Source organism: Prinia subflava, chromosome 5 (genome assembly GCF_021018805.1).
Source record: "Prinia subflava isolate CZ2003 ecotype Zambia chromosome 5, Cam_Psub_1.2, whole genome shotgun sequence".
NCBI classification, from domain to species: Eukaryota; Metazoa; Chordata; class Aves; order Passeriformes; family Cisticolidae; genus Prinia; species Prinia subflava.
The window spans coordinates 27,124,426-27,152,100 of NC_086251.1; the positions used below are offsets into that span (position 1 = coordinate 27,124,426).

Here is a 27,675-nt window from a genome sequence, read left to right on the forward strand (position 1 = left end):
CAAGCCAGCTCAAACCCTCGCTGACAGGTTTTTCCAATATTGCTGCACGCTGAGGGCAGCAAAGCAGCACCAAACAGGGAAGCTCTGGGCAGGAGGAAGCACCACGTTGTGATCCAGCCGCGACATCTAAATCCCCAATCCAGACTTCCTCTGAGAGTTCCAGCAACCTGATGTACAACTACAGTCATTTAAAATCCCTTTCAGAGCTTCAGCACAACCTGCCAGTATTTTTAAACAGAAAAAGTTTCCCATCTTACAAGCCTGAAGTAAAGCAAAATTTGTCACTGACTGTAGCTGTTCAGAGCAGTTTCAGGGAGGCTGGTGCAGAGACACCAGTTTGGTCTGCCATAAGATGCCTCAGGGAATATCAATTCCCCACCACATCTCCCCTCTGAGCAGCCTGCAAAAGTCTCCCCTCTTTCCTCATTTCCATATAGTGCAGTCTTACTTGTTCCACTGAAAGTTCTCAAAATACTTTACAAGAGACAGATTTTTTTAAGGGTCTATCACACCTTAAAAAATAATTAAGTAGTGAAGGAAATAGTGTACTAAAAACAATTAGCTTATTAGCAGCTGCTGACAGTTGTCTTACTGTAGCTTTTTATCAAAGAGCTGAAATTTATAAGCTGGAAATGCAGACCAAGTACCAAACTTTAGTGTTACGACAAAGTGGCAGAAAATGTATAAAAACCAGTAATGCAGCATGCAATTATCTCCATGCAAACATGAGAATGTGACACATTCTCAGCAAGGTCCCATTCATTAATCATTTCCTGTCATTAGTGTCAGTCACCAGACTAGAATTTAAGAAAATTAATAAAAGCATAAGCAGTGACATAATAAAGCATAAGCACTGATTGCAAACACAAGTCAGCACTAGGTGAATTCATGGAACGAAGAGTCAACACACAGGCAAAAGGCAAACATGACACCATTGTGAAACAGCCAGCAGCTGCTGTAAAGCCCTCGTGTCCTGCTAAATGGTACAGCAGACACTGGGCTGAAAAAGCTTTCTTTGCTTTTCTACTCACCACTGCACTGACAGTGAAGGACTGCAGCACCACTCCTGTGGAGAAAGGCTGAGAGCTGAGGCTGCTCAGACTGGACAAGAGAAGGCTCCAGGGAGACCTCATAGCAGCCTTCCACTATTTAAAGTGGGCTTTTAAAGTGGAAGAGTCACTTTTTACACTATCAGCTAGTGATAGGACAAGGGGGAATGGTTTTGAAGAGGGTAACTTAGATTAGCTATTAGTAAAATCTTTTTACTTAGAAGATGGTGAGGCACTGGAACAGGTTGCCCAGAGCAGTTGTGGATGCCTCATCCCTAGAAGTGTTCAATACCAGGTTGGAGCCTTGGGGTTTGAATCTAGAATAACTTTAGGGTTCCTTTCAACCCAGACCATTTTATGACTATCATATTAGGTTTTATCTTCAAAAAGATTGTAGAACCGTAAATGTGCTTTTTTTTGTTAATCTACTAGTTTGTCTATAAATTACAGGAAAATCGAGGTGGCCTCACAGCACCATAGCATGGAGAAAACAGTTATTTTAGTTTATTACAGGCAGTGTATAAAGTCTCCATTTTGTCTTGAGTGCCCAATGGCACATAAACTTGGCTTACCTGCCTTCTGATGCTCTCTCCCCTTCCAGTGAAATCTCACTCAGCACAGCGATCTCACATTTACAGAATTGCTCTTGAATCTCTCAAGAAAAACTGAAAGCTCTTTAGAACATATCCTTAAGAATGGTTTCACAGTTAACAACACATCACCCATTAGCAGGGTCTGTGTGTTTAGCCACCTACAAACACTGTTGTCAGCAAACTTACTATCCAAAGAGAAACTACTTAATTTTGTTATTTCCCAGCAGACTAAGAAAACAAGCAATCACAATGGCATCAAAAGATGAAGCAAAGAAAGCCTCCCACCTGGTAATTTTACTTCTACTTGGAATAGCATGCGCACAGGGATAAAGGTAGATGTATACCTACATGCAATTTTGGGGGTTTTTTGTCACAAAGCATTAAATTACATCATCACCAACAATATTATATATTATTTAAAATGTGTGTAGATATCACAAGAGACCCCTTTTGGTCCCATTAGCAGCACTAGGGGGAGAGCTGAGATGCAGTACGTAACTAGAAGAAATTAAAATTTGAAAGGATGCAGTCAAGGATAGGATTTGATTTGTGCTGGGGATTTTTTTAGTTTTCTCCAGAAACACCAACATACTCAGTTGTTCCATCTATTCATCAATGACTTGGATGAAGGAGCAGATGCCTCCTCAGCAAGTTCACTGATGACACAAAGCTGGGAGGAGTGCCTGACACCCAGAGGGCTGGGCAGCCCTTCAGAAGGACCTCGAGAGGCTGCAGAGATGGACAGGGAAGAACTGTCTGAAATCCAACAAAGGCAAATGCAGGGAAATGCACCTGGGGAAGAACAACCCCAGGCACCAGCACAGGCTGGGGGCTGCCCTGCTGGAGCTGCCCCTGCTGAGCAGGGAGTTTGCACTGAATGATCTACTATGGGTCCTCCCAACTTGACCCTTTCTGTGATTCTGTGCACATGGAGACAAAAGACTTCCTCTGTGCTGGTGCTTCCCATGGCTACAGAATGGGAAAACTGAGGATCTGTGTTCTGCTTCCAACACCAGACTATTCTATGACCTACAGCCCAAGCAAGTGCAAACCCGTGAATCTAAACATTTCCTGATTTGGTCACACAGACCTCAACGTCCCTCCCCAGCACAAAAAAGCATATCACCACCCAAAAAAAAAGTCAGTGATTTTAGTATTCTCTAGTAAGTACATATTTAATCGTATAATGGTGTAAGACTTGCAAAAAATTATTCAGTGAGATAATACAAAGTAGTTTTAGTAAGATTTTGAGAACATTCACAAGTATGTATAAACTTGTAGATTTAAAAACCTACATTGAGAATTGATGACATGGCCACACTTGATTTACGCATACTAAAGCAAGAGGGATACTGATATACTGCATTGGGTCTGGCATTCAGGAGAAAATGAGGTATAATATACAAATAAAAAATAAAATCTACATCAGCCCAGAGAAACTTAACTGCACAATGACTGAAACACACACTGGTTCACGATATTTATTACAACATATTGCTTTAGATAAACCTGCTGTATGGTTAGTAAACCCAAAGCACATTATATGAACCAACAACAACAAAAAAAAAAAAGTACAGCACAAACCACGTCTCTGTAAAGGTATACAGTGGAGATGAACAGAGGCACAACTTTAGTCTTGTAAGTAAGAGCACAATGAAGATCCTGGTAATGAAGGTACAGATAATGAAGGTAAATAAAAATCATACTACCAGTACTAAACAGAAGTAAAAATCAGAGTAGCATTGTTATATCTGTATACAAAGAATACAGGGTTTTTTTAAATACCCTCTCTTCATTCTCCATGACCTGTAAACACAACTCTCCCAACCATCTTCCCTCCGTACCTGAACTAGTATATAAAGATCTATACAGAATGTGCAAATCTAGTGTAAGTATTTTTAGGCTCTCTTCTTCAAACAGAAGAAATACAGATTTAAAAACATTAACACCATAGATTCCCTCTATCCAGCCTCTGCAGAAAGACTTCAGTAGCAATACTGCCCAAGACATCCAAGCAAAACACTGGACTAAGAAATCCAGAAGAGTGCATTAACAATAAATACAAACACATATGAACAAGGCAAAAACAGTTAGCAAGGGAAACTATTAACACTGGCAAATGAAAGTGAATTAGGACTCTTATCAGATCTGTTCAATCTCTCAGCAGATCTGTTCCTAAGAAACATTCACATGATTTAAGTAAACCTGTGATGTTAACTAAGGTTCAACTACACTTGAGGCAGGCAAGATTTATTCATCAGCTTGTTCTTTAAGATGTGATATCCTCTAGTTACGTGTCATGCTCCATACTAAATAATGAGTTATTTATAAGTATTGCTAGACCCAGATGTTGGGAGTCAAACAGCCACTCTGTTGGGTTATTTGCTACTGCTACTTTTTTATTACCACTCCACAGATTCTTTCTGCAACAAACATTTTGTCCCTCATACCAACCTGCTACTGATTAATGTTTTTGAAAAAATAAGTTAGACAAAAATATTACAGTCTAGAGTGAGTATGGTACAATTTAGTTCTTGTGTTAAGACTTCTGGCCCAAGAGTAATTTAAGAACAGTACCAGCCTGAGTGGAATGGAGTTCTAGAGTATTTAAAATACACAGATGTTGAAACAGTCTGGATTTTACTTCCATACTGGAAAGTGAACCAGAGACTAAAGAATTTATATACAAAAGCCTTAAACATAGTCCAGAAGCTCCAGCAGTAACCAGAGTTCACTCCATCCAGAAATTGCTTACAGGGTGTTCTTTGCTTTTTCCTTTGAGTGCAGATGTGAACCTCTTCAAATGGTCTCCGAGCTTCCACTCACACAAAGAGTGAACACAGTCAGTGCAAACAACACACAAGTTAATTCAATTTATAGCTCTCAAACTAAAAGAAAAAGGGGGAAAAAAAGCTTCTTAGCGGTATCTACCATTTGTCTGACTGTCTTCTGTGAAACTATTTACCAGAAGGTCAGGCAAAAACACTGAATATCAAAAGACTCCATTGGCCAGCACTTAAACCATTTCTGTCACTGAGATGAAAGTTACACTTCCTACGTCTAGAAACAGACACAGAAGCCTCCTCTGTGACAAACCCCTGGTGGTCTCCATGCAACGCTGATACCGCTGCAAAGACTTTCAGGGAATTTTCTTCTTTTGAATAAATATTTACATACAAGGCCAAATCACAACATTGCCACCCTAAGAAAGTACATTTTATTGTAAAACTTGATTTGTGGTGAATGTTCAACAGTTGTCTAACGGTTCATTTGCAAGGCTGGAGTGTATTACAAAACTCACTACAAAAATCAGTTTCTAGTCTTCATCTGAGGACTGGAAGGTTCAGTGTAGTTGCCAGCACTCTAACAACATGGTTAGAGTCATTTTCTAGTAAATCAATATTGCTGGGTAGGTGCAGTCAGTCCACAGATACAAATGACTTCTACCCAGTGTAAGAGAACCTAGCAACTAGCCGCAAAATCTCGGACACATCAACTTCTTTAGTCATCGATACAGAATTTCTATGAATGTTGGGATTATTGACCTTGACAAGGTCAGGTGTCCAGTGTGTTGACTTCTTTGGAGCAGAAATAATGCACCACTATTGCATTAGGGTATCGAGCAAATGCACTGTAAAGAGAACAAAACACAAACATGAGGTGTCAAGACAAACAGTTTTCCATATTCAAACAAGAGCATCCAAATTGGGCAGAATCAGAGAGAGACTCAGGATAGTGACACTTTTTTAAACTATAACCTGAATATATTAAAGAGAAAACAGACAAAAGAATTCTATGGATTTTTTAAGAGGTTTGTTAGGAGCTTTTTAAAATCTATTTCCATTTCTGTAGGCACACTGTACTTGGAAGTCACTGGTAACAAGTTAAAGACTGAGGGACATGCTTGCCCTTCAAAATCTTGCTGAACTTAATAGCACTAGAAAAATTCTAGACAACCAAAACAATATTGCATATGCAAATTTCAGTTCTGATGCTAGCTGCTGCATGTTAAGAGCAAAAAATTTAATATGTGTACCAATATTTAGACTGATTTTTTTAAAATGCTTTTGGAAAAGAATCTTTCCCTATCATTTTTAATGCTACTGGTATCTCAGAAGGGCTCACATCAAGAAGAAAATAATGACTAAGACATGCAGCATTTCCATCCAGTTGAAAGACAAAAAAAAACAAGTGCAAATAAAATTTGCATTCTATATTAACACAAAATTAGCTGCTAGGAACGGTAGAAAAAATGTTCATAGATACATGGAATATTCTGGGTTGGAAGTGACCTACAAAGATAAGAGTCCAACTCTTAAGTAAATGGCCAGTACACTGATTGAACCCACAAGCCTGGTGTTATCAGCACCATGCTCAAACCAACTGAACTCATCTCAAGGTCATTGGCATCCAAATCATCAAGCAAATTAGTTCTATTTTTAAACATTCTATTGCATGTAGGCTACAAAACATAAATCAGTCAGGGAGCCATAAAGCAAAGAGATATAGAAAACTACACATGTATCTTAGCTTATAATTCTTTATATCATCCTCCTCAGTTCTAGTTAAGTAGCAGGTTCTTAGGCAGTGTTCTTAAATTTTTCAAAATTCAGTATGAGGACCAATTTTATTCCCTCTAGAGTTGTAATGTTGGGAGTTTGTGATGGGGTTTTATGCTCCTTTGTTGAAAGGAGGATTAAACTCTTGCAGCAAATTCGCAGACCAAAGCTTTAAAGTATTCCTCCTAACTATCCAGCTAATGAATGTAATTTGTAATTCAAACACTCTTCAAATGGCTGCCTCATACTGCTGTTCTCTCTGGCTATATATACATTCAGTTTTCCAACATTCTTGGTTAAAGTGTACCAGATAATTATTTGATTCAGTTTACCCAGCTCTCTCACCTGTTACCTATCTTCTTTTTACAAACAGTGCACACCTTCTCCTCTGTAATAATGCACTTTACTTGCTGATGCAAGATCCGCTCCTCCTGAACCTAAAGAAGGATAAAAAACCCAAGCTGCTCAAAAAGCAATGCCATGCCTTGGTCTGATGAAACTGCAAACCATGACAACATTTAACTGTCAGTGGCTGTAACTACATTACCAAGCCGTGCAGCACAGAAGAAGCAGGTCTGTGGAGCAGAGCAGGTGGTATTGAACACCCAAAACCCACACTGTATGAATTGCAGGGTTTTACTTTCACCTTGGTCCATAGCTTAAGGCATTCAACCACTAAAGGGGTGTTAAGGTCAACAACTGAACTTCTTCCTCTGGTTTATTTGAAAGAAATCCAGTCCAAGCTGTCTGAGATGATTCTGCAGTGCACACCACAGCACAGTGAGCAAAGACAAACATCTCATCAAAACTAAAATGAATGTACACACCATCTCCTGCAAAAAGCTACGTGGTTCTCATTTAATTTCAGGTGCATTACAGCACCATCTAGTGGACACCCATCCCCTATAAGAAACAGTAAATTTCAATATTGAATGTATTTAAAAATATTATTCCAATAAATAACAAGTGGTGGATACTTACCCTCAGAAATTCTGCATGGAGAAGATTCTTGAGCACTTGATTAAATCTTTTCTTCTGAGCATTTTCTTCAAGTACTTTCTCTAAGAAGATGCGAATCTCACTAATCTGTGTATTTGCTGGGAGTAGGTTTATTGCCTGGAACAAAGTTAGAAAAAGTTAAAAAGGAACAGAGACCAAAACAGAGTAGAAATTGACACACTTAGATTGAAACAATCCATTCACTTGCCTACTCCAGTACCTTCTGTAATCTCCTGCCAACAGCACAGAGTACTTACAGGTCTGACTTACCTTAGTGGTATCCAGTTTGCTGTGGTGCAGCTCCAAAACCTGCAGAGCAGCCTGCAGATTGGCTTGAGGCTCCAGCACCTCCATCTTGATCGGTCCCAGGCAATGAAAACTGGGTGGGGAGAGATACATGCGCAGCAGGGACAGATACACCTGCAGCACACCAAAGGGAAGCTCTGAAACTGCTGCACGTATCCACAGCTGACAGTGCTGGTAAAACCCAGCACTGGCACTTAGTTGTACCCATGCCAACCAAAATTCTGAACTGCTTACTTAAACAGCTCTTAATATAGGCTCAAATCCAATGATACAGTAACATTCTCAACAACAACAAACAAACCACTATTATCTAGTAATTCCTAAATTCCAAGAGATTATACCTAGGTTCCCGTACACTACACAAACCCTGAAAAAGTCTACACAGAGCAAGAAGTTTCAAATCTCAAACAAGGTATGAACTGCCTTTTACTTCCTTACTGAACAAGAAACTACTTACATCTTTGTTGCCATCTTTGTTTCTGTCATAGTGTTTATGGCAGTAGCTAGAAGAATCAACAGAGAAGAATCAAATCAAATACAGAAACAGTTATAGGACCCAAAGAATCAGTTTACAGAAATTAACATTTAAATGCTCTGACCACTGAAGTCATCCAAGTTAGGTGACTGTACATCTGATTGAGATCAATTCACCAAACTGGAGAATTATACCATTTACTCTGCATCGCAATGCTGAGAGAAGCAAAGTTTTGTGCAATTCTCCCACTTCCTATCAACTTGAAAAGATGCAATGAAGAAGTCAAATTTAATTTAGCTGTGTAGAAAAAGTGGGGGGAAGAGATCTCCAATCAACACATTGCAGCATAAAAACCGATGTGTAGATACAACTGATTAGTGTATCTGAATCACAAAAAGCTGTTCATTAGTGTACACTGCATACCAGGGCTGAATGCCCTCTAACAAGCATTTCCTGAAAATAGCTTTAAAAGTAACCATGTGGAACAGGCCCCAGTGTTCAGATATAGCTGCCAGTGTTGGCTAATTCTGTTTTTACCTGAGTGCTTCTGATTCACTCAGGAGGTTCCCTGGCACAAAACACGTAGGAAAATGCTGTATCTTTACTAAAGAGGATTCTTTTTAACATGGGCTAGTGAACATCTTTCCGAACAGAAAAGAAGCCAAATAACACACAAGATCAAACTAAGGACAGGTGGAAAGTAGTAACTCATTGATGATGGTCATAGTGCTCTAAAGCACAATGACAGAAGAGCATGAAAAGGCAAACCTCAAGTGGACAGCAGCAGCATCAGTAATAAACAGACACCCAGAACAGCTTTAAAGTCAGTAAAATGTAAAAACCCAGAAGATCCTGAAGACTTACAGTGTTCATGCTCTATATACAGCAACATTTCATTACACATCCTATCCATACAGCAGTCAGCAAAATAAGCCTTGCAAAAATGCAGGGCAATAAAATAAAACAAAATAAATGAAACTAAATGAAACTAAATGAAAAGAAATAAAAAAATCCTTACTTTTCAGCCATGTTGGTGTCCTTCAAAATATGAACATAAATAAACAGAGCTTGCTCATGCTTCCCCATACGACCCAAGAGCAGAGCACGTTCCTCTAGGAGACCTAGTGATAGCATGAAGGATTAAATCATAGCTACACAGACAAATTATAAAATTAGTGACCAGACTAACTGAAGCAATTATTAATCTGTGCTCTGGCTACAGTTTAAATTACACTGACACTGTAAGTCTATATTTCACACTAATCTCAGAAACTTTTTATGAATTCATAAGTAACCTTAAGAAACAACAGCCTTCAGATCCATTGAGTAATTCACGCTCATCAAAAGCTTAGGCTAAATAGCTGGGAGATGCCACAAGGTCTTAGGACAACAGTACAGGAATCCTGCAGAAACTGGTAAACACAACTGTGCCAGCAAAAGCAGAGTTAGCACACACACTAGTAGCCTGCAACTAGAGATGGAGTCATCTTCTATATTTCTAGTTACCATGATTCTATGGTAAGTGAGGAAGTTTTGCTGTACAATGGAATAAGGCAGGGTTTAATTAACCTATGGAAACAGAACTCACCATCAAAGGGGAAGTCACTAATAAGTCGACTGGGTTCATACCAGCTAGACTTCTCCAGAAAAAGAAGCAGCTTTTTCCGGTAATCCCCCAAGTCTCCTCCTTCCTCCCCAGCAGGCACCGGAGCTCTATCTATATGAAAGAAAACAAGCTAAATTATTACAACTATTTCATCACACTAGTACACAGAAGAAGATAAATAAATCATTATGAAGAGGAACTAGATGGTGAAAGAACTGTTAAATGGGTTGGGACACTCATGTGCCTGCCAAATTAACTTCAACTCCTTAACTTCAACATCAAGTGGTTGGTTAAAGCAATACTCAAGTTATTCAAAACCCTTCCCTACCTTTAACATGCAGAAATCAGGGAGCAGTAGCTGCCATTCCACTTAATTATGAACAAAGTGTTGCTTGATCCCTTAAGATTTCTTGAGAGGGAATAAACTAGACTACCCTACAAACCCACAACTTCTGTTTTGCAGTTCCCTCCATCACTTAGGTATCTTATGCTGGATGTCAAAAGGGAAGGCTTACAACAATATGGAATATGAAGGCTCCCCTGTGCTGTCCCACACCCCTGGCCCTCCCACCAAAAAAGGTAAACAGACCTGCAGGGAAGGAACTGAGGTATTCTTTCATTAAGCCCTGCACTTTCTCACAGTACAGCTGGATCAGACAGTTGTGAAAGTCTGCACCGGTTTCCTCCCAGACATGAATGATGTGTTCCTGTAAATACATAAAGGCTCAGCTGTACACATCATCTGAAAGTAATTCTTTATAAGCAACAATTCCACGCTTGCCTTTACCAAGCTTGACTTCAAGATTTCATGTATTTTAAGTGTGTTTTCTTTGCACAACTTATGGCAGTTAGCACTCTGTGAGACAGCATCAGGCTCCAACTCCTAAGCCTACATCTCACATGTAACATTTTGTACCTAAGGTAAAATGCACTAGTAGAGATTGAGTTCTTACCAGGTAAGGAATAGTCAAGCTTTTAAAATTTTCTATCAAGAAACTGAGCACTTTGTCTCGTGGCAAAGCTTCCACTTCAGGGAGGTCTTCTGTAAATATCTGTTAAATAAAATTTTATTCAGATTGGTGATTTTTCTTTCAAGTGCCACAGTATATTTTTCTGTGAGGCTCTGAAGCCCAGCAAATCATCATGTGTCCAAAGAATAAGCACAAGAAGTATAAAAAAATCGGAGCAGCTTATTCAGGCACTGAGAAGTTATTTTACATCTGAAAAGATTCACAAACATCCCCACTAGTGAACACTCTTCTCTTACACAGCCCAACACCTCCTAAATACAGGGAATCAATTTTATAGGCAGATCAACATTTGACATTTAAATACTCAATTAGGCTCTTGTGCAAAAGTGTGGCATCAATAACATGAAATGTTGTATCAAAGGTTCCTAGCTATTTATTATAATATAAGGTGTTCCAAGAATGGAAAAGCATATGAAAAAGTGAAAGATTGACCTGCTTTATCTACTGCTAACATTAGCACAGTACTGAATACAGAAAATACAAACTATGTATTTAACTGGAATTAGCATTAATTAGCTTCTTACAATGAGTTATCCCAATTCCATATGCTGCACTAAGAATGTCAACAACAAGGTACCTCTTTCAACCACACTTACCTTCAGTCCATCTTCAGGAAAATCTCTTAGCACCCAGACAGAGTAGGAAAACACCAAGTGCAAGTTCTCTGTGCCTGGAATACAAAAAGCAGCAGTGCCCAATGTTAAAATCCTAAATATCCATCTATTCACAACACAAGCAGATACCTTCAAAGCCAGCAAAGCTTAATTTACATGAAGAATCCAGTTGTTGCTCAAGCCAAGCACACCATTCCAAAGCCACAATTTCATTGCTTCATAAACATGATTTCAAACAGAAACAGGTATTAACTCAAAAACTAAGTGTCACCAAATGTAAAGAATTCGGTAAAGAATTCAGCCCAAAACCAAGATTGGTTGCCTTAATCATATTCCAAAAGTCTTCCCCTTCAACTTGTCTTTGTTAGGGTACAGAGGCAATGAACTTTTCACTTGTGTAACTTCCTTCAGTCCATTTCCAGCCTGTCAGTCTAATGACTTCTACAACAAATGGTCAAATACTTTATAACAACTAGTAAAGCATCATAGTACTGAAGTGACTGGCACAGAAACTACATGACAGGTAACAGCTTCTCAGCTTTTAGCAGAATGTAGGACTTGCCCCTTTAAAAAGAACACTATAGTTTGGACAATTTGGTTCACAATACTAATAAAACATGTTAGAAAAACATGACTCTCCCCTCACCCTCCTGCATTGAGGCATTCACCGCCCAAACAACATAATACAATTATACAAGAAACAGAAACTTAAAGCAATTCTATAAAAAGGCATTGTTTGCTTTTTTCCATCCCACAATATTTAAAACAAGAAGCATCTTCATATTAGCAGAATTTAAAAAATAAAAAAAAGATGCAGATGATGTGCACTGTGAAGTAAAACAATTGAAACTTGAATCGAACTCTTCTGTTCCCAGAAGAGCCAATCTCAGAGTTTCAGTAACAAAAGTGTGACTTGCCAAATGGCAATAAAGTTGTGGGTCTGAATTTCGCTGAACTCTACTGACTTTCTGAATTCTCAGGGCATGCTAGCCTCAAAGAGAAAATTTTTAAAAAAGACAGGATAAGTCATGGAATTAAGTTCTCATGTAAAACAGAGAGTCTAACTCCTAATAAAGAAGTGTGACATGAATTAGAACAGCTCCCTGCCAAAACACTGATCAAGCTGCCTTTGCTGAAATCCCAAGCAAATCAAACATTAAGTTAAAACCTACTCAAAATTGTGAAAATGTCAGGAGGAGATGAGAAGCTCACTAAATAACTACCAAAGCTTATTGATCAGCATACTAAAAGGTAAACACCACACTGCACCACGGAACAGAACAACTGGCTCCCTCAGCACATAACATTCATCTGCATGGGGATTCACACAGGCCACAGGCAGGGACTTTCTGAACTTCCTCAGCAACAGGTTCTTAATTTAAACATCACACAGTTAATATTTCCTTTGATGCAATAAACAAGTGATTATTCTATTGACACAAGGCAAGTATCAAATACCCATCAGTAATACATACTTGATGACTTAAAAGACCAGAGCTACAATCCTGGAGGAATTTGTAATTACTTGAGAACTACCTAAGAATATTTCATTAAATGCCCAAAAATTGACAGAAAAGAGTTGACTAAAGAAGATTTGCTCCTTCACTCAGAATGATAACTCATCACTGGAAGAAAATTCAAATTACTGTGGCCCATTTTCTCCCAGTGGATATTTTAATCAGAAATAAGGAGTATTTTCCAATAAGATATTTAAGTTTTGAAAAAACTTGAATCTCTTGAGCTAGTACTTGAAGGCTGCATTATGCAAGAAACCAAACAAGATAACAAGGGTACCCTTTCAGCTTGATAGCCTCCAGAAAGCTGCCAAACAGTAGAATAACCACTAAGCCAAACAAGAATAAAAACCTCACAAAAATACTGGTCTTTTCCACACTCACCCAAATGCTGCAGATATTGCACTGTCCTCTCATGACCTTTCAAAGGCGAGTTGGCTTTCTTTGACTGATCCACCAGTACCTGTAATGCTTTCAAAACAAAAGAAGTTAATCCCTTTGCAACTGCTAGTTCCAACATGAACCACAAAAAAGTGCATTTTTCCTGTTATGCTACTGAGGACAAAACAAAGTTTTGTTTTGAACATATAGTTCAATTTTTAACAGGAACAGATTTAATCACAAGATAGCAATTAAACTGCCTCTTCAGAATACTGCCTGCTCACTGAAGTCAAAACACAATACAAACAATACATGCTTCTACTTCTTCTCCTCTGCCAACCCTATACTTACCTTTCTCATGCAGCCCTTTTTTCTCATACAGTATTATCAGCTCACTGTATTTGTGTGCTTTCTTTAGTACGTGCTCACTCTCCTCAATGTGGCAGTGATTGTTCTCCAGACGGAGCAGTGGTGCCACCAGGGCTACGTTTGTCTGCAAGCAAAAAGGCAGCACTTAAACTCCCCTGGAAGTGCACCTTCTAAGTGTACAGCACAAAACACAAGCTGGAGCTGGGGGCAGGGGGGGAAGGAGGCCTCACAGCATAAGTAAAATGAGAAATGACCGTTTAACATCTTACAGTAAGGTCCATGTTAATTTCCGTAATTTTGAGGACAGAAAGAAAACAACACATCAAAGCAACTCCCCTTCAACAACAGAGGTCAGTCTTTGAAAAACACCGTAACAGACAAGATCATACTTTCCTGTGTTTAACAGTATAACCCAATAAAAGCATTCATTGGACCTTCAAAATACACAGCCATTTTCTTTTGACAGGCAGCAACCAGGAACAGACAAATATGCCTCATTCCCTCAAACTGCTTCCTGACCAGCAAGGAAACTAATTAATGCTCAGATTTTACATATTATTTTTAGATCAAAGACAGTCAGTTGTGTGAGATTTTCTGAAGTAGCTCCTTATCCTCCATCTTAAATGCTTCTGAAAATCCAACAGAGTTCATGTGGCAAAGCCTCTATGTCAGACAAACTCACATGAAGGTAACACTTTAACAGGGTGGTATCAATGATTTGTAGCAGCTTCTTTTTGGATTTGATTGTGGGTGTTCCTTCCATGAGGGGTGAGGTACTGGACTGATGATCAGAATCATTTAGCTTCTTCACTAGCTGACTCCTTTTCTGTAGAACATCAAATGAAATTTTAAAAGGAGAAGTCCATGGATTTCTACATCTCATCTCAGCATATATAAACCATCAACTACAAATTAAGCCAATTTAGTAACTTGCTTTAATCAATTGTTTCCCAAAGAATTTTATTGTCACTAACTATTCAACACAAACTCTACAACTATATTCAGGTGTATACATTTGGTTTGCATATTTATAGTTTTGCAACATGCCGAGAGTCTTGAGACAATTGTCAGAAGGAAATTCTGTTAACCTGAACAGACATTTTAGAGAAGTCAGGAAACATTTAAAACATTTGGAAAACAATTTAGATTTTGCACTACTAGGCATAAAACCTATCCTCCTTCAGGCACAAGCTTCCTTTTATTCTAGTAAGGATGGCAACCAAACAATTCGGGTTCCAGTTACAACAAAATAAAGAAGGCAGGAACTTACAATGCCCATTATTTCCCATTCCACCTGTTACTGCATGCCCTCAACCTATCTCCTGGACAGAGTGCCCTTAATAATAATCATTGAACAAAAACAAAAAGATGAAGTGCTCAAGTTCTCTTATGAAGGATACTAGAAATAAAATACTGGACTCGTATTCAGATTCAATCCATAAGGAATTTTTTTTCCAATCACACGTGACATTTTCCACATATTTGTGGGGTATCTCACGTGTTCCACTTCCCCTGCTCACTCAGGAGCTGCTGCTGTACTTTCCAGCCATGAAGACAGTCCATTAAGGCCAGCATGACAGAGCTGGACTAGGCATACTGCTTCCTGCCCATCAAAGTTAACCAACAAAGCACGCTAGAACGGAATAACCCTGCTCTACAGCCAGACAGAGGAGCACTCACTTGAGTTAGGTAGTCTATCAGAGCTAAATGTGCCTTCTCCAGCTCTGCCCCAGAGAGCCCTGGCAGGGGGTTGGGATACTGCAGCTGCTTCCTGTAATCTGTGGGCAGGAGGTCAGGATACAGACCCATCACATGAGTGGGATCTATGCAAAAAATAACTGGTATTAGTAACCATTCATATTATTTTTGCTAACTTAGAACAAGCTTATCTTTCTAACAGAGAAGTCTGTAGTCTACTTGTACATCCACAAGGTTCCAGAGGCTAAAAAAACATTTGCTCATTACAGAAAAGAAGCTGTAATACAAAAGAAGCAAGAGTAAAACCCATTTTGAAATCCAAGCATGGGAACTTCCAAACTGAGCACTCGGCACAGTTCAAGGACAAGCCATCATTACAATCTTACTGCTCTTCTTGCAGAATCCTAGCATTAACCACTCTGACAGTAAGACAGGATTTCTAGAAACAAGCAATGCTTCAAAAGATTTATTGTGCTTTTGAAACAAGAACTAAATAGCACCATCCGTAGCACCATCTGTAACTAATGCACAACTGTTTTCACAGAGTTTCAGCAAATTCAAAATTACTATCCTATAATTCAAGCTCAAAATACTTTGAGTTCTCAGTCCTTGTCTTTCACTGTAGTTTTCCAAAGCAAAAATGATGTATGTGTCATGAAAATAAGTTCTAGGTTTAAATGCACATGAGAATTCTGTCACCAGTAAAAAGAATCTCAGTCTTAAGCACTATTCTATGATACAGTTCAGTCTTCAAGTATTCTTGAATAGCCCTAGTATGACTCAGAGAACAGCATCAGAGACTACCGTGACTTCCAAAAGCACAGAAAAGTTTCCTAGTTTCAGCATCTTGGCTAAACTAAGGGTTAATGATTCTTATCTCAGTCCAATGATTTTGCAAATCTACAGATGTTCCTTATTTTTTTATTCCACGGTACAAGTAGGCTTTTAGCAGCTGCTGAAACATTCAATTTCAAAGGGTCTGTGCACATGCTCTGCATGCTTTAAAATACCCTAGAATACAAATATATTCTGTAAAAAGGGAAAACTCCTAATTTAACTTAATTTACTAAGTGTAGTTAATTATTTAATTGCACTTAATTGTGTTAACAGTTATTAAGTAATTAATCACCAGCTCCACCAAAACATTACTAAATAGCTGCCCAGGCTATTGGCTGTTCACAGGGGACTGATCTGCACAAGATAGCACTGTTTTAAACTAAAACAAAACAGAAAACAAACAAAAAAACCCTAAAAAATAGCCAGTGAGCTTGATTTCATTCCTTCTAACTTAAGTCATTCAATGCCAACCCGAGCATTTACCTGTACCAAGCTTGGCAAAAACTTGCATGGATTCATCAAAACGCTTCTGACAGAAAAGGTTGAAGGCAAAGAGGTTTTTTATGTGGTGAATTTGTTGTCGCTTCTCACTGTCAGAATCATCTTTCATTTCCTGCATACATACAAATTAACAAACATTAAAAACTCTCAGGCCTCGCAGATGAGAAAGAAACACCCTAGAGAATTAACAGGATCATTATCTCTCTAGAGAGAGGAGGAAAAAAAAGAGAGAATCTCTCAAAGTGAACATGGATGGTGCCTGTCCATGCTTATTGTGTCACTGAGATAACCTGGAGGATCTGAAGCTACCTCTGGTTACCTGTATACCTGCTCTGTCACAGCAAATGTCTCTTCACTCATTTGCCTTTTTAAATTTTTTTTTTCAAAATGCAATTAATTAAGGGGAGTTTCCAGAAACCAAAAACCCTAACACAGTAAGAACAGTATAATTAAAGATACTGCATCAGTATCTCTAACCAATTATGGTTTCAGGAGTAATATTACCCAAAATATGATCATGTGACAAAACTCACAACTCCAAACTATATTGCTTACAAGCAGTCGGAAGACTCTGAAGTCCTACTGACTTCAAAATCTAAAATAAGGTAACCAGTTAAACAGCTAAGAGAAATAATCTTTCATATATAAGATGACTTCTCAAAATCTACACCACAATAGATCAATATGGACTACAGGCAGCACAAAACTAAAACTTCAGTTAAAAAGCCTAGAGTTTAACACTTTGTGTAAAGTGGACAGTTGGGAAGTTACAGTGAGTGACTGATTAGTGGTCTCATTACAGTTAAGCAGATGGCAAACATCCTTTCGTGTACTTTTGCACAATTGCATCCCCCGCAAACTCAAGTTTTTGAGTACTTACTGCCAACTGCAAAGCCAGCTCAAACTGTTTGTCCTGCAGAAGCTGCTGGATCTGTGTGGCTATGGACACTGGAATGAGCCTCCAAACAAAGTGATTACTTGCCACATATATAATGTTTGTGCTGTGAACAAGACAAAAAATGTCAGTTATTAAGTTTCAGTGCTCAGAAAGAAGCAATAACCACTATTTAAAGAAACCCAATCCAATAATACAAACATGGATCAATCCAAGAGCAACTGGAGCATTACTGCAAACCAGAAGGAAGGCTATCTCCAGAGTCACAAATTCTTAAAGACCCTCAACTCCATCCTTTCATCCTCAAGGTAGGGCCTCCACCAATCTCCATTAAAAACCCAACAGATTGCTTCAATGCTACATCTTAAGTGAGAGTTAGAAAAGCTGCTCTTCTCCAGTTTTTTTGGAGTGCTACATGCAGCTAGCTAGCCTGGTGACAGTGATAATGTTGCATTAGAACCCTCCAGTTGTATCAGTACCCTCCAGAGGTGATGAAGCGTGGTCTCTGCAGCTCGATGCTCTGCACCAGCAGCCGGGGTTCGAAAGTGCGGATCTCCACGTACCTTGGCAGGACAGCAATGATGTAGGGGGGCTGGTGTTCTAGTCAGGAAAAAAGTGAAACATTTCAGCTGATTGTTGTCAAGCATTCCTTGAAACAAGCTGTGACTTAAGGCTTCTCTTCAATTTTTCATCCCCTTGAAATGTGCACCTTTTTCATATTCAAAACAAAACTCAGTGCCTGACACTGACATCAATTTGCTAAAGGACTACTACCAAGCCTTTTGCTCATCCTTCACCATAAGGAAATTCTGAGTCACTCAGGTGCACAGAACTACAGTGCTTTAACACACTACCTTCCATTTCAGACCCTGTCCCTTTATAAAAGTTACAGAATACACCTATTTTATGAGGAGAGAGGCCCACAGAACACAAGCAAAGAAGGCTAAGAAGCAAAAACAAACACACGAAACCTTCCCCAGAGTACAACTTAGCATACTGTAGAAACTGTCACACTCCAAATCCAGCCAGCTTCAAAATACTGCAAATATAATCGTTTTATCACATACACATGAGTAAAAAAGCAAATTTAAACAAAACCAAAAACAAACTGCTACTTCTCACCCATGGCTATAGGAATATCTGTCCAATTCAAGGCACATTTCTGAGTACAGACCCCTTCTTCATTAAGCACAACTGTTAGATCATCTTGGCCAACTGCAACTTTTCCATCTGCTACAGGAGCTACCAATGGTTCCAGCTGCTTCCCTGTGGGAAACAGTTCTTTGATAGATCCTTTTCCATCCACCTAGGATAACAAAGAACATAATAATAAAAAAAAGGTGTTTTGCAAAATAACCTTTTCTTCAAAGCTGCATAAGACTAAAGCAAAAGCCCATAGAGTGATTTTGCAGCCCAGGCTAATCACTAACAGGACAAGTTGCAATTTAAAGAGAACCAATAAAAGATTCTGCATATCATAATTTATCCTGCTTACACATCATTCTGAAATAAAAAAATACTACTTTTATGTCTGAGATGATATAGTAGCTGAACACATCATTCACAGCAGTTTATAAAATGCAGAATAGCACAGCAGCAAAATCAGCTGAAGTGTCAAAACACTTCATTTAGGCCAAAACTTTTTACACTGTTTTATTCTGGCATAAGTGAGCACTGCCACATTAAAAAACCCTAACTAAAAGCCTAGAATCCTGCCTAGCCATTTCCCCTGCCCCAACCACTCATTATTTTGGCCACATGCTATAGTGGGAACTGAACTCACACAAAAAAATTGCTGCTTCATGAGCTGATATAACAACCAAAACAGAGAATACTTCTGCAACTCCAGCCACACATTCCTGCTGCCTACCTTGCATTACAGGTCAAGCATTTTATAAATCAACAGCTAGCCACCAGAAAACAACTCCATAAAAACATGTGTACTTTTCCTGCCTATTTAGTGAAATGAAGCTATTCAAGGACAGGTTAGTCAAGCACCAGAGCCAGTCCACAGTAAACACTTGCACAGTTGGTCTCCACCCGGGTTGCTTGAGCAGCTGTATAACTACTCCTGTCACTAGAATGGCAGGAATCAACATCTGGGAGAGCCCTGCAGGAAGGCAGCCCTTCTTTGGTGAGCAGCAGCAGTCTGAGGTGACTGTAAAAGTTATGTGAGTTTTCCTTTTGGCTGTAGATCAGTGTTGCCTCCCATGTACATACATGTACACATGTGGTGCACCTTATCCTCATCTTATTTTCCTATCATACCTGCAGAAGCCAATTATAAAGGCAGGATTACAGCTGTAAATGAAGCCTAAGTGAAAACTGTAATATTAAATTAACAGTAAGTTCAGAGGCTTTCAAGCAATTACGGTTCAGCTAGAGAATGAAAAATGAAAGAATGATTAAGCTTCACTGTACGCCAGATGAATCATTTTTGGTCTCTTTGTCCTTTTAGAGCTAATCTTAATTCTTAATACATTAAATAAAATGCAAACTGAGCTTACACAGACTGTTGCCAAAACAAAACATATCTTCTCCAATTCCTTTTTTCTGCATGAGCTGCAAACATTGGTCTCAACAGCAACAAACAGAAGATCATTTACTAAATAACAAAATACCAGTTTAAAAGGACAAGCCTAGACTGCCCTTTCCAAAACCACAAATATAGCAGCAGTACCAGATGCTGTTTTTAATAAATCTGTTAGCTAAGTTCCTGAGCACAGGAGCAGCCTCCAAAGTGCCCACTGCTACCCAAATCTTCTTACACACTATTACACAGCCCCATCTTACCCGTATCAGGTAATAGTCCCTCTTGAAGCCCACACAGATGGAGTTTTCACACCAGGCCATAGACTTGGGTACATCAGGTACACTGAAGTCCCCCTGAGGAAAAAGGGTTAAACTGGGTGTTATGAACAAAAAGCAAGAGTCAAATCTGGCAACACAGAGTGTAACAGGCTGCTCTCTTGTTGACACCTTACTCCCAACCACCTGTGCCAAATATCTACTTCTCTAGGAATGGCAGTATTCAGCAAAAAGCTACACTCATGCACAGTAAAGAGGTGTGCTCTGAGTTAGCTGATAATTTGCTAGTAAAAATTTCTAGTAGAGCATTGTAGCTGTAAAAGCCTTTACCCATTTCAATTGCTAATTTTTTCTCATTCCAGTATTCACAACTACAGCTCCCTACACTTGTCAGTAACTATCTTCTGACTTAAAGGAATGTTTGAAAAACTTTGAGTGGGAGTGCACCCACTCCCACAATGTTTTTGTAAGGTATGCTTGGGAATACATTTCACTGATTAATGCCATTAACTGTGATTTCAAACATGTATTTTCACTTCCATTCGCTGTTTCATTGTTAAATCTCTGCAGAGCCAACCATCACTGTTTTGAAAGTCAGCAGTGCCTCTGAGTAACAGGGACAGTAACACGGCAAGCAGTGAGGAGCAATTGCTCTCCCTGCTGAGACCTCCTGGCTGCAGAGAGAACACAACTCACCTGCAGCTCATGGAACTCTCTGTCCTTCCAGAAATACAGCTGCAGCTTCTTACGCACCGCCACACACATCCTCAGCACCTCTTCCCCTGATTCTGACTGCTGGGAAAACAGACACGCCTAACTCACAGGCACTCACAGCGGCAAGGAAGGTAAGACTAGGACAAAAGAAGCCTCTGCTAGAAGCAGAGCTGTCCACTGAAGAGCAGCTGTGTTCAGCATGCCAGAAGGGCATTCCCTAAAAAGGGAAGCATGGGAGGGGGAGGAAGGAGATGGGGGAAGTGGCAGGATACTTAAAAATGAACTTTGACAGGGACTGTGACATCAAGGAAGTCCAAGAAAATAAAAAAGCACCAAAGGCATACACACACACAAACAAGATAAGTAGAGAGCTATCAGTCCAACCCTGAAACTAGGATAAATAGCTGGAACTCTGTGCAGTATAGGAGAGGTGAGGAAATGGAATAACACAAAGAATGTGTTATACTAACAGATAAACCCATTCATAAATTAATAGTCTAACCTATTGGAAAGGTTTCTTGACAAGAAATACTAGGAAAGCTAAGTGCCTGGACACACAAACAAAAACCACCTTGCAATGACCAGATGTAAAGGTGCTTTGAAAGACATTAGTTTTCATGTCTAGAAAACCCCAAGCACTTCCTAGAAAATACTTAACATTAAGCACTCATGGGGCAAAAAGATAAAAAATGATGAAGAGCACTAAACCATCTCTTCTGATTATCAAAAAGGTGTCTGAACAACATGGGCAGGCTGAGAAACTCACTTGAATAGAAATGAGTCACTTAATGAACCAGATCATAGGAACAGAGAACTGCTACACCCTACAGAACCATTTTAGGGCTGGAATCTACCAGAACTGCTCTAGGACTCCTTGGGCCAGTAAGAGAAACAAAAATGTAAAAAAACCCCAGAGACAGAATTGCTTGCAGAAGGAAACCACAATGAGCTAGTACATTGGCAATGCAAGGAAAGGAAATGGCTTTTGTATTTGGGGGACCTATTGAAAAAGAAGAGTCAAAGTTAGTATAGGAAAAAATGCTTTGAAGTCTTGTATCAAAAGTTCTGTATCAAAAGCTACAATCACAACAGGCACAGGAAAATACCTTGTGAAGCAGAGTAAGAAAAATAATTAAAAACTGTTGCCTTAAGCAAATGCAGTAGGTATTAATTTTAAAAAGCACTAGTACCCAAGAAATTTTCATCGAACACAAAATAACAAACCTATTCTCCACAGCAAGATGAAAAAGGAATACTTATTACAAACAGAAAGGACATCTGTGCAGCTGCATTCCTCCCCTTACCTGGAGATCACAAGTGAAGAGAGATGCACCTTTTGCCTTTGAAATTGTGGTGATTTGTTGAAATGTCAACAGGTCATGGACGTAAATGTTATTTTCTGTTTTAAACAAAATTCCAATTATTATTTAATACAGGTAGAGTCATTGCTAATTCAAACAAGTTACTGTATTTTATGTTTATATAAAAAGAACTTGTAAAACTAAGAGCTGCAAAAAAGGAAAAGAAGTGTTTTCCCAAAAACTGAAAAATGCTAAGGCACATACAAATATAATAAATGCAGAAAAGAAGACTGACACCAGCACTGGTAAAACTATAGGAAGGTACTGAGAACATGTGCTAACCAAGCAGGGGAAGGCAGAGTGGAAGGGACAGCAGGTAGGCCAGAACAGAGCAAGTTCAAGATGGAAGATTGCATGAACAAAGACCATTTTGAACTGGCTCCCGAACTCAGTGGAAAGTGAACAGCTGAAAATATAGGGTACTATGGTCGAGTTTTTGTATGCACGAGGATGCAAGCAGCAGAGATCTACACATGCTGGAGCTGGAAGAGGTGGGACTTGGAGGTCATAAAGAAGGGAGGAGTAACACAGGCAAAAAAACCCATTAGAATATCGTAAGTAAAAGAAAGTTAGCCAGAGCCAAGCAAACGTAAAACTTCCACAAGACAGTAAAAGATCATATCTGCATGTAAAATGAATTTGGTAAGACACCACCAGTGAGTTTGATACATCAAGCAGATTTGGTCAGAAGTTTTAGTTCCTATACTACAGTGCACACATACACGTGCATGCACATACAGGTGCCTACACAAACTGCATTTTACACAGACACTTTAAAGCATGCCTGTACTTCTTCATTCCTAATCACAAGTCAGCATTAACGCTTTGCTCTCCAAGCTGGCAAAGCTGCTCCTCAATCTGTGCTGCTTATTGCAGCAAATGCAAAGCTAAGTTCTACACAATGACTTCTCAACAACCAGACTACAGTGCAGGTGTGTGGAAAGGTGTGTCTTCAGACATCCAGAAGAGCTCATTAAATCTTAAAGCACTTTTCTTCACTTACCTAATAGACTGACCAAAATTTTAAATTGAGAAACAACGTGGATCTGAAAGGGAGAATGCTGTTAGTGACTCCATTCATAAACTAAAACTCTGAACAAGGCTTGATTAGAGATAGTCTAAGAAAATCTCAAAATCTTGAGAACAGCAAGGCAGTTTTCCATGTGCAACCTTCCTTCAGCTATTGCAACTCTTTTCAGTTACACTCACTTTTCACAAGCTGGCACATAGCATTTGCAACCTAAGCTGGTAGAAAAAACTAACATTGGTATGCTACTAGTAAAAAAATACTTCTAAAGCACACATAGAGTGTTGCATACTGAAAGAGGATCCATAACCTTTAAGGTGTTTTTGCTGGAATCAATATAATCATTGAGTGAAATTCTCAAAAAAAAAAAAAAAGGCAGCAAGACTGGCAGTTACTTTACTTCTACATTTTAAGTAAGTGGAATTATATTCACATTCCCATAGGATATCATCTGAGAGTCAAATAATATATTACTGTCTGTTGATGTATTACCATCATTTTTACAAATATTCTCAAAAACTGAGGACCTACTGCTAACAAAAGCCAAAAAAACCCCTGCAAGTTCCAATTCCTTGACTTCTGCTTTAGCAATCAAACCAAGCTTATTCCTGTTAAGGGAGAAGTGGGCAAAACATCTGGCTATGACACCGCTCAGAAAATCTACAGCTTTGGGAATTTCTTTTTGTTAAGCACAGCAGAGATTGCAGATGTACATTTGATATTTCATTTATTGGCTGAAAACTGTCTCCACATCAAGAAGATGGTATTTCCTACCTGTTGAATCTTCTTTGAGAAGTTCTTGTTGGATTTCTCTAGCGTCACTTCAAATCTATTGCAACCTATCAGAGAGATTGAAGAGGGTATGTGAACTGAAGCTGCTCATGACTGTGTATATTTTACATGAAGTAAATTACAAATAATTATGAAAGCAAACTTGGACACTTAACACTGGAAGAATGACACTCTAACATATCCGTGCTAACTTTTACCACAACTAAATACATCAGAGGGTCTTCTGCACAGTCATGAAAATGTAAATTACACTTCCTGTACCCAGCTGAGGGCCTCAGCAGTAGTTACATTTCTGCCTTGCCCAAGTTTTACATGACAAGCATCATATATTCCAGTAATTTGAGACCCAGAGATACAAAGATACCCATAAAGATATTATCCACACTAATCAAATATCAGCAACTTAAATTGCTAGGGTGCACATCATTGCAAAATAGACAAGGAATAAACACTACAGCACAAAGGTTTAAAAGGAGTTTTAGGGAGAAAGACTTACAGACACTTTCTGATGACATAACCTCTCCTGGCATTGATGCAAAAAAGGGGGAGAAATTTACCATGTGAGATAAGACACTAGCAACTCAAGACTAGCATGTTCCAATTGGACAGATAACCTACAAGTTTCAGAAAAATCAAGCTGAATTCAGTCTCTAGAATCCAATTAGCTACAAATTAGTATCTTTCCAAGAGCTGATGAACTTGGAAACTTACCCTTGGTGTTTACTGTCCTCTGCCATGCTACAAAATATTACTGCTTTCAATAACATCAGTTTCTAGATAATAGCAGGTCATGTGAAATACAAACCTCTTCGGTGAAAATTGATTTTAACTAAACCAAAAATAGAATAGTTCTATTTGTGGCATTCCTAGAATAGACTATCAGTACTTAAGACTGTCAAAGAGGCAGGGAAAGAGTAAATACCTGACAACACTAGTTATTACTTATCTCTCTTCCCCATCCATGATGCTCATGGATCCACTGAGTATCTGCTCTCTCACTAATCCAGTCTGTCATTAAAAGATGACAACATCAAAACTCTGGCAACTTGCACACTGCTTTTACACATATTTGTACCATATTCATAAATATAACAGATTTAAATTACGTTAAATTTAAACACAGAGAAACCTGAAATAAAACATACTTTACATACATGAGATTCTGTACAGGAAAAAATCAGCAATTAATCACACTTGTGTTAAAATGACTACAGCCTCTGAAAGTGCAGGAAAGAAAAATAACAACATTTTTGGGCCATTCTTAAAATCAACTTACCTACATCTTTCTTGATCCTGTAAAGTAGAAGATGCCCTTGTTTGGTACCAACAAGGAGCCATTCCTCTACAAAGACAGGAGAAAAAGAGTCGAATTAGTTCAACAAATACTGCCCTTCACAGCTGTGCTGGTTTTGGCTGGGGTAGAGTTAATTTTCTTCACAGTGCCTATAATGGGGCAATGTTAGATTTATCAGAACCCTTGGAAACTTGCTTCAAACACCGAAAAGGACTTTCTGGAGTGACTACACAGGTCTCCTATCATGTCTCCAGTGGAAGTGCACAGAAGTAACTTTAACTCTCAGGAGAGGATAGCCAAAGATCATGCAGTAAAACAGAACAGACAGCCTGGCCATCACATTCCACTAGTTCATACAAAAGTAAAGAGGCAAACCCTTGTATCTTGTGTGCAATCAAAAGAGGCAATAAACTATTCTTCAGACATTATAATCTCTCAGAGAGGAACAGTGCTACACAATGGGAAGTACTGTCAGAAAGCAAAACAAGTTTATGTGGGTTTGACTGTTAGTTTTTTTAAGTCAGATTTTTAAAATGTTTCTGAAATAGTCAGCTATGTTTGGAAGGACAGTGGCAGCATTGCTTAGGTGACATTTGGATTGGTTGGACAACAAGAATAATTTGAGATTTAAAAAACCAGCGCCTTTATATACAAACTCTGGGGCATAGTTTCAGACTCTTGCTCTTTACAGCATTTACACCATACAAAAAGCACAGAATATTTACAGGCTTGTTAAATATGACTGAATTTCTTTCTCACTGAGTATCATAGGAAAGCAGCCGAGATGAATATTTCCTTCTAGATCTAGTCATCACTAAAGAAATTTGCATTTTAATAAAATCTTATTTCCTGCAAGACCTTTCTTCTTGGTAGAAATATTGTGGAGACAGAGTTACATATCTTTTCTACAAAACCATACTGCTGTAAGTCTGTACGTCCAGGCTTTTTTTCCTAGTTCAGCAAAATAAATGCTTTCAAAGAGAGAAAAAGATAAAAGTTGCAATGAAGGAATAAAGTAGCTTCACATTCTCTCCAGTACATAACTCCATCATAAACAATCCATGTATAACAGAGCATTATCATTTAGGATATAATTCTTAAAATAATTTCTTAAAACAATTAATCTGGGTCACAATTCCACAGTGTGTGGAGCTTTTTGAATTGCTGATTTTGCATGATGGTAGCACATCTGGTGGCAGCTGCTCACAGCTTTGAAAAGCCTTATCAGGCCTAATCATTAGGAGAGCTGGTGCAGTCACCTGACCAAAATCTTGACTCTCGAGTATGCCCAAAAATATAACCCACAATTATGTATCACTAACACGTACAAACATATTCAAAATCTAAGCCTTCAACAGACCACCGGCCCTCCAAATTAAGTTTAAGTCGAAACACAAGGAATGCTTTTTTAGCAAGAAAGTCGGCAGCCCAGGGTTAAAGCCCCGGGAGTCCTGGCAGCCTCCCCCACAGCCAGGGCCGAGCGGGCAGGGCAGGGCAGGGCAGGGCAGGGCTGGGCAGGGCAGGGCTGGGCAGGGCAGGGCAGGGCAGGGCTGGGCAGGGCAGGGCAGGGCAGGGCTGGGCAGGGCAGGGCAGGGCAGGGCAGGGCAGGGCAGGGCAGGGCAGGGCAGGGCTGGGCAGGGCAGGGCTGGGCAGGGCAGGGCAGGGCTGGGCAGGGCAGGGCAGGGCAGGGCCGGGCGGGCAGGGCTGGGCAGGGCCGGGCCGGGGGCCCGCGACCGCCGGCGTCCCTGGGAGCGGAGCTGGCACCGCCGGGACCCGGGGAGAGGCTCCCGCGCCCCGGAATGCCCGGCCCGGCCCGGCCCGGGGGGCGGCAGGGCCGTGGCCGCTCAGGGTGCCGCCGGCAGGGGCCGGGCAGGACCGGGCCGGGCAGGGCGGGGCGGGGCCGGGCAGGGCAAGGCGAGGCGCGGCAGCCGCACGGACGCCGCCCGGGACGGGAGAGCGGAGCGGGTCGGGCTGCGGCGCGGCCCCTCCAGCTCACCCCAGGCCGCCAGGCAGTCGATCTGCAGCGGCAGCTTCTCCAGGATCGGCACATGCTCGAAGGCGTCGTGCATGGCGGCGGCTCCTCCGGCCCCGGCTGCCGCAGCGCCCGGCCCAGGCAGAGGCGGCACCGGCGGGGCGGGGAACGGCCCCGACGGGAACGGCCCCGACGGAAGCGCCCCCGCGCCCACGGCTCCCGCCCCTTCCGGCAGCGCCCGCGCCCGCCCGGCGCCGCTTCCGCACCCGGCACCGCCCCG

General features: G+C 40.1%; 1 protein-coding gene across 2 annotated transcripts; it reads right to left on the bottom strand.

Moving 5' to 3' along the window:
• Positions 1–3,109: 3,109 nt before the first annotated feature.
• VPS39 (VPS39 subunit of HOPS complex) lies at positions 3,110–27,675 on the bottom strand. 2 transcript variants are annotated; one of them, XM_063398603.1, is made up of 25 exons: positions 27,420–27,675; positions 25,406–25,471; positions 24,112–24,176; positions 23,314–23,356; positions 22,254–22,348; positions 20,932–21,027; positions 20,221–20,313; positions 18,550–18,733; positions 17,907–18,027; positions 17,413–17,533; positions 16,515–16,644; positions 15,177–15,319; positions 14,179–14,322; positions 13,479–13,620; positions 13,131–13,217; positions 11,215–11,288; positions 10,541–10,639; positions 10,177–10,294; positions 9,570–9,698; positions 9,000–9,102; positions 7,964–8,009; positions 7,471–7,620; positions 7,183–7,317; positions 6,547–6,638; positions 3,110–5,273 (listed from the first exon to the last, which is right to left on the bottom strand). In XM_063398603.1, the coding sequence occupies exons 1-25, from the start codon at positions 27,490–27,492 to the stop codon at positions 5,198–5,200; spliced, it is 2,625 nt and encodes an 874-aa protein (XP_063254673.1). In that variant the 5' UTR covers positions 27,493–27,675; the 3' UTR covers positions 3,110–5,197. The 2 variants fall into 2 exon arrangements, with proteins under 2 accessions (XP_063254673.1, XP_063254672.1); XM_063398602.1 differs by having other exon boundaries at positions 20,932–21,030.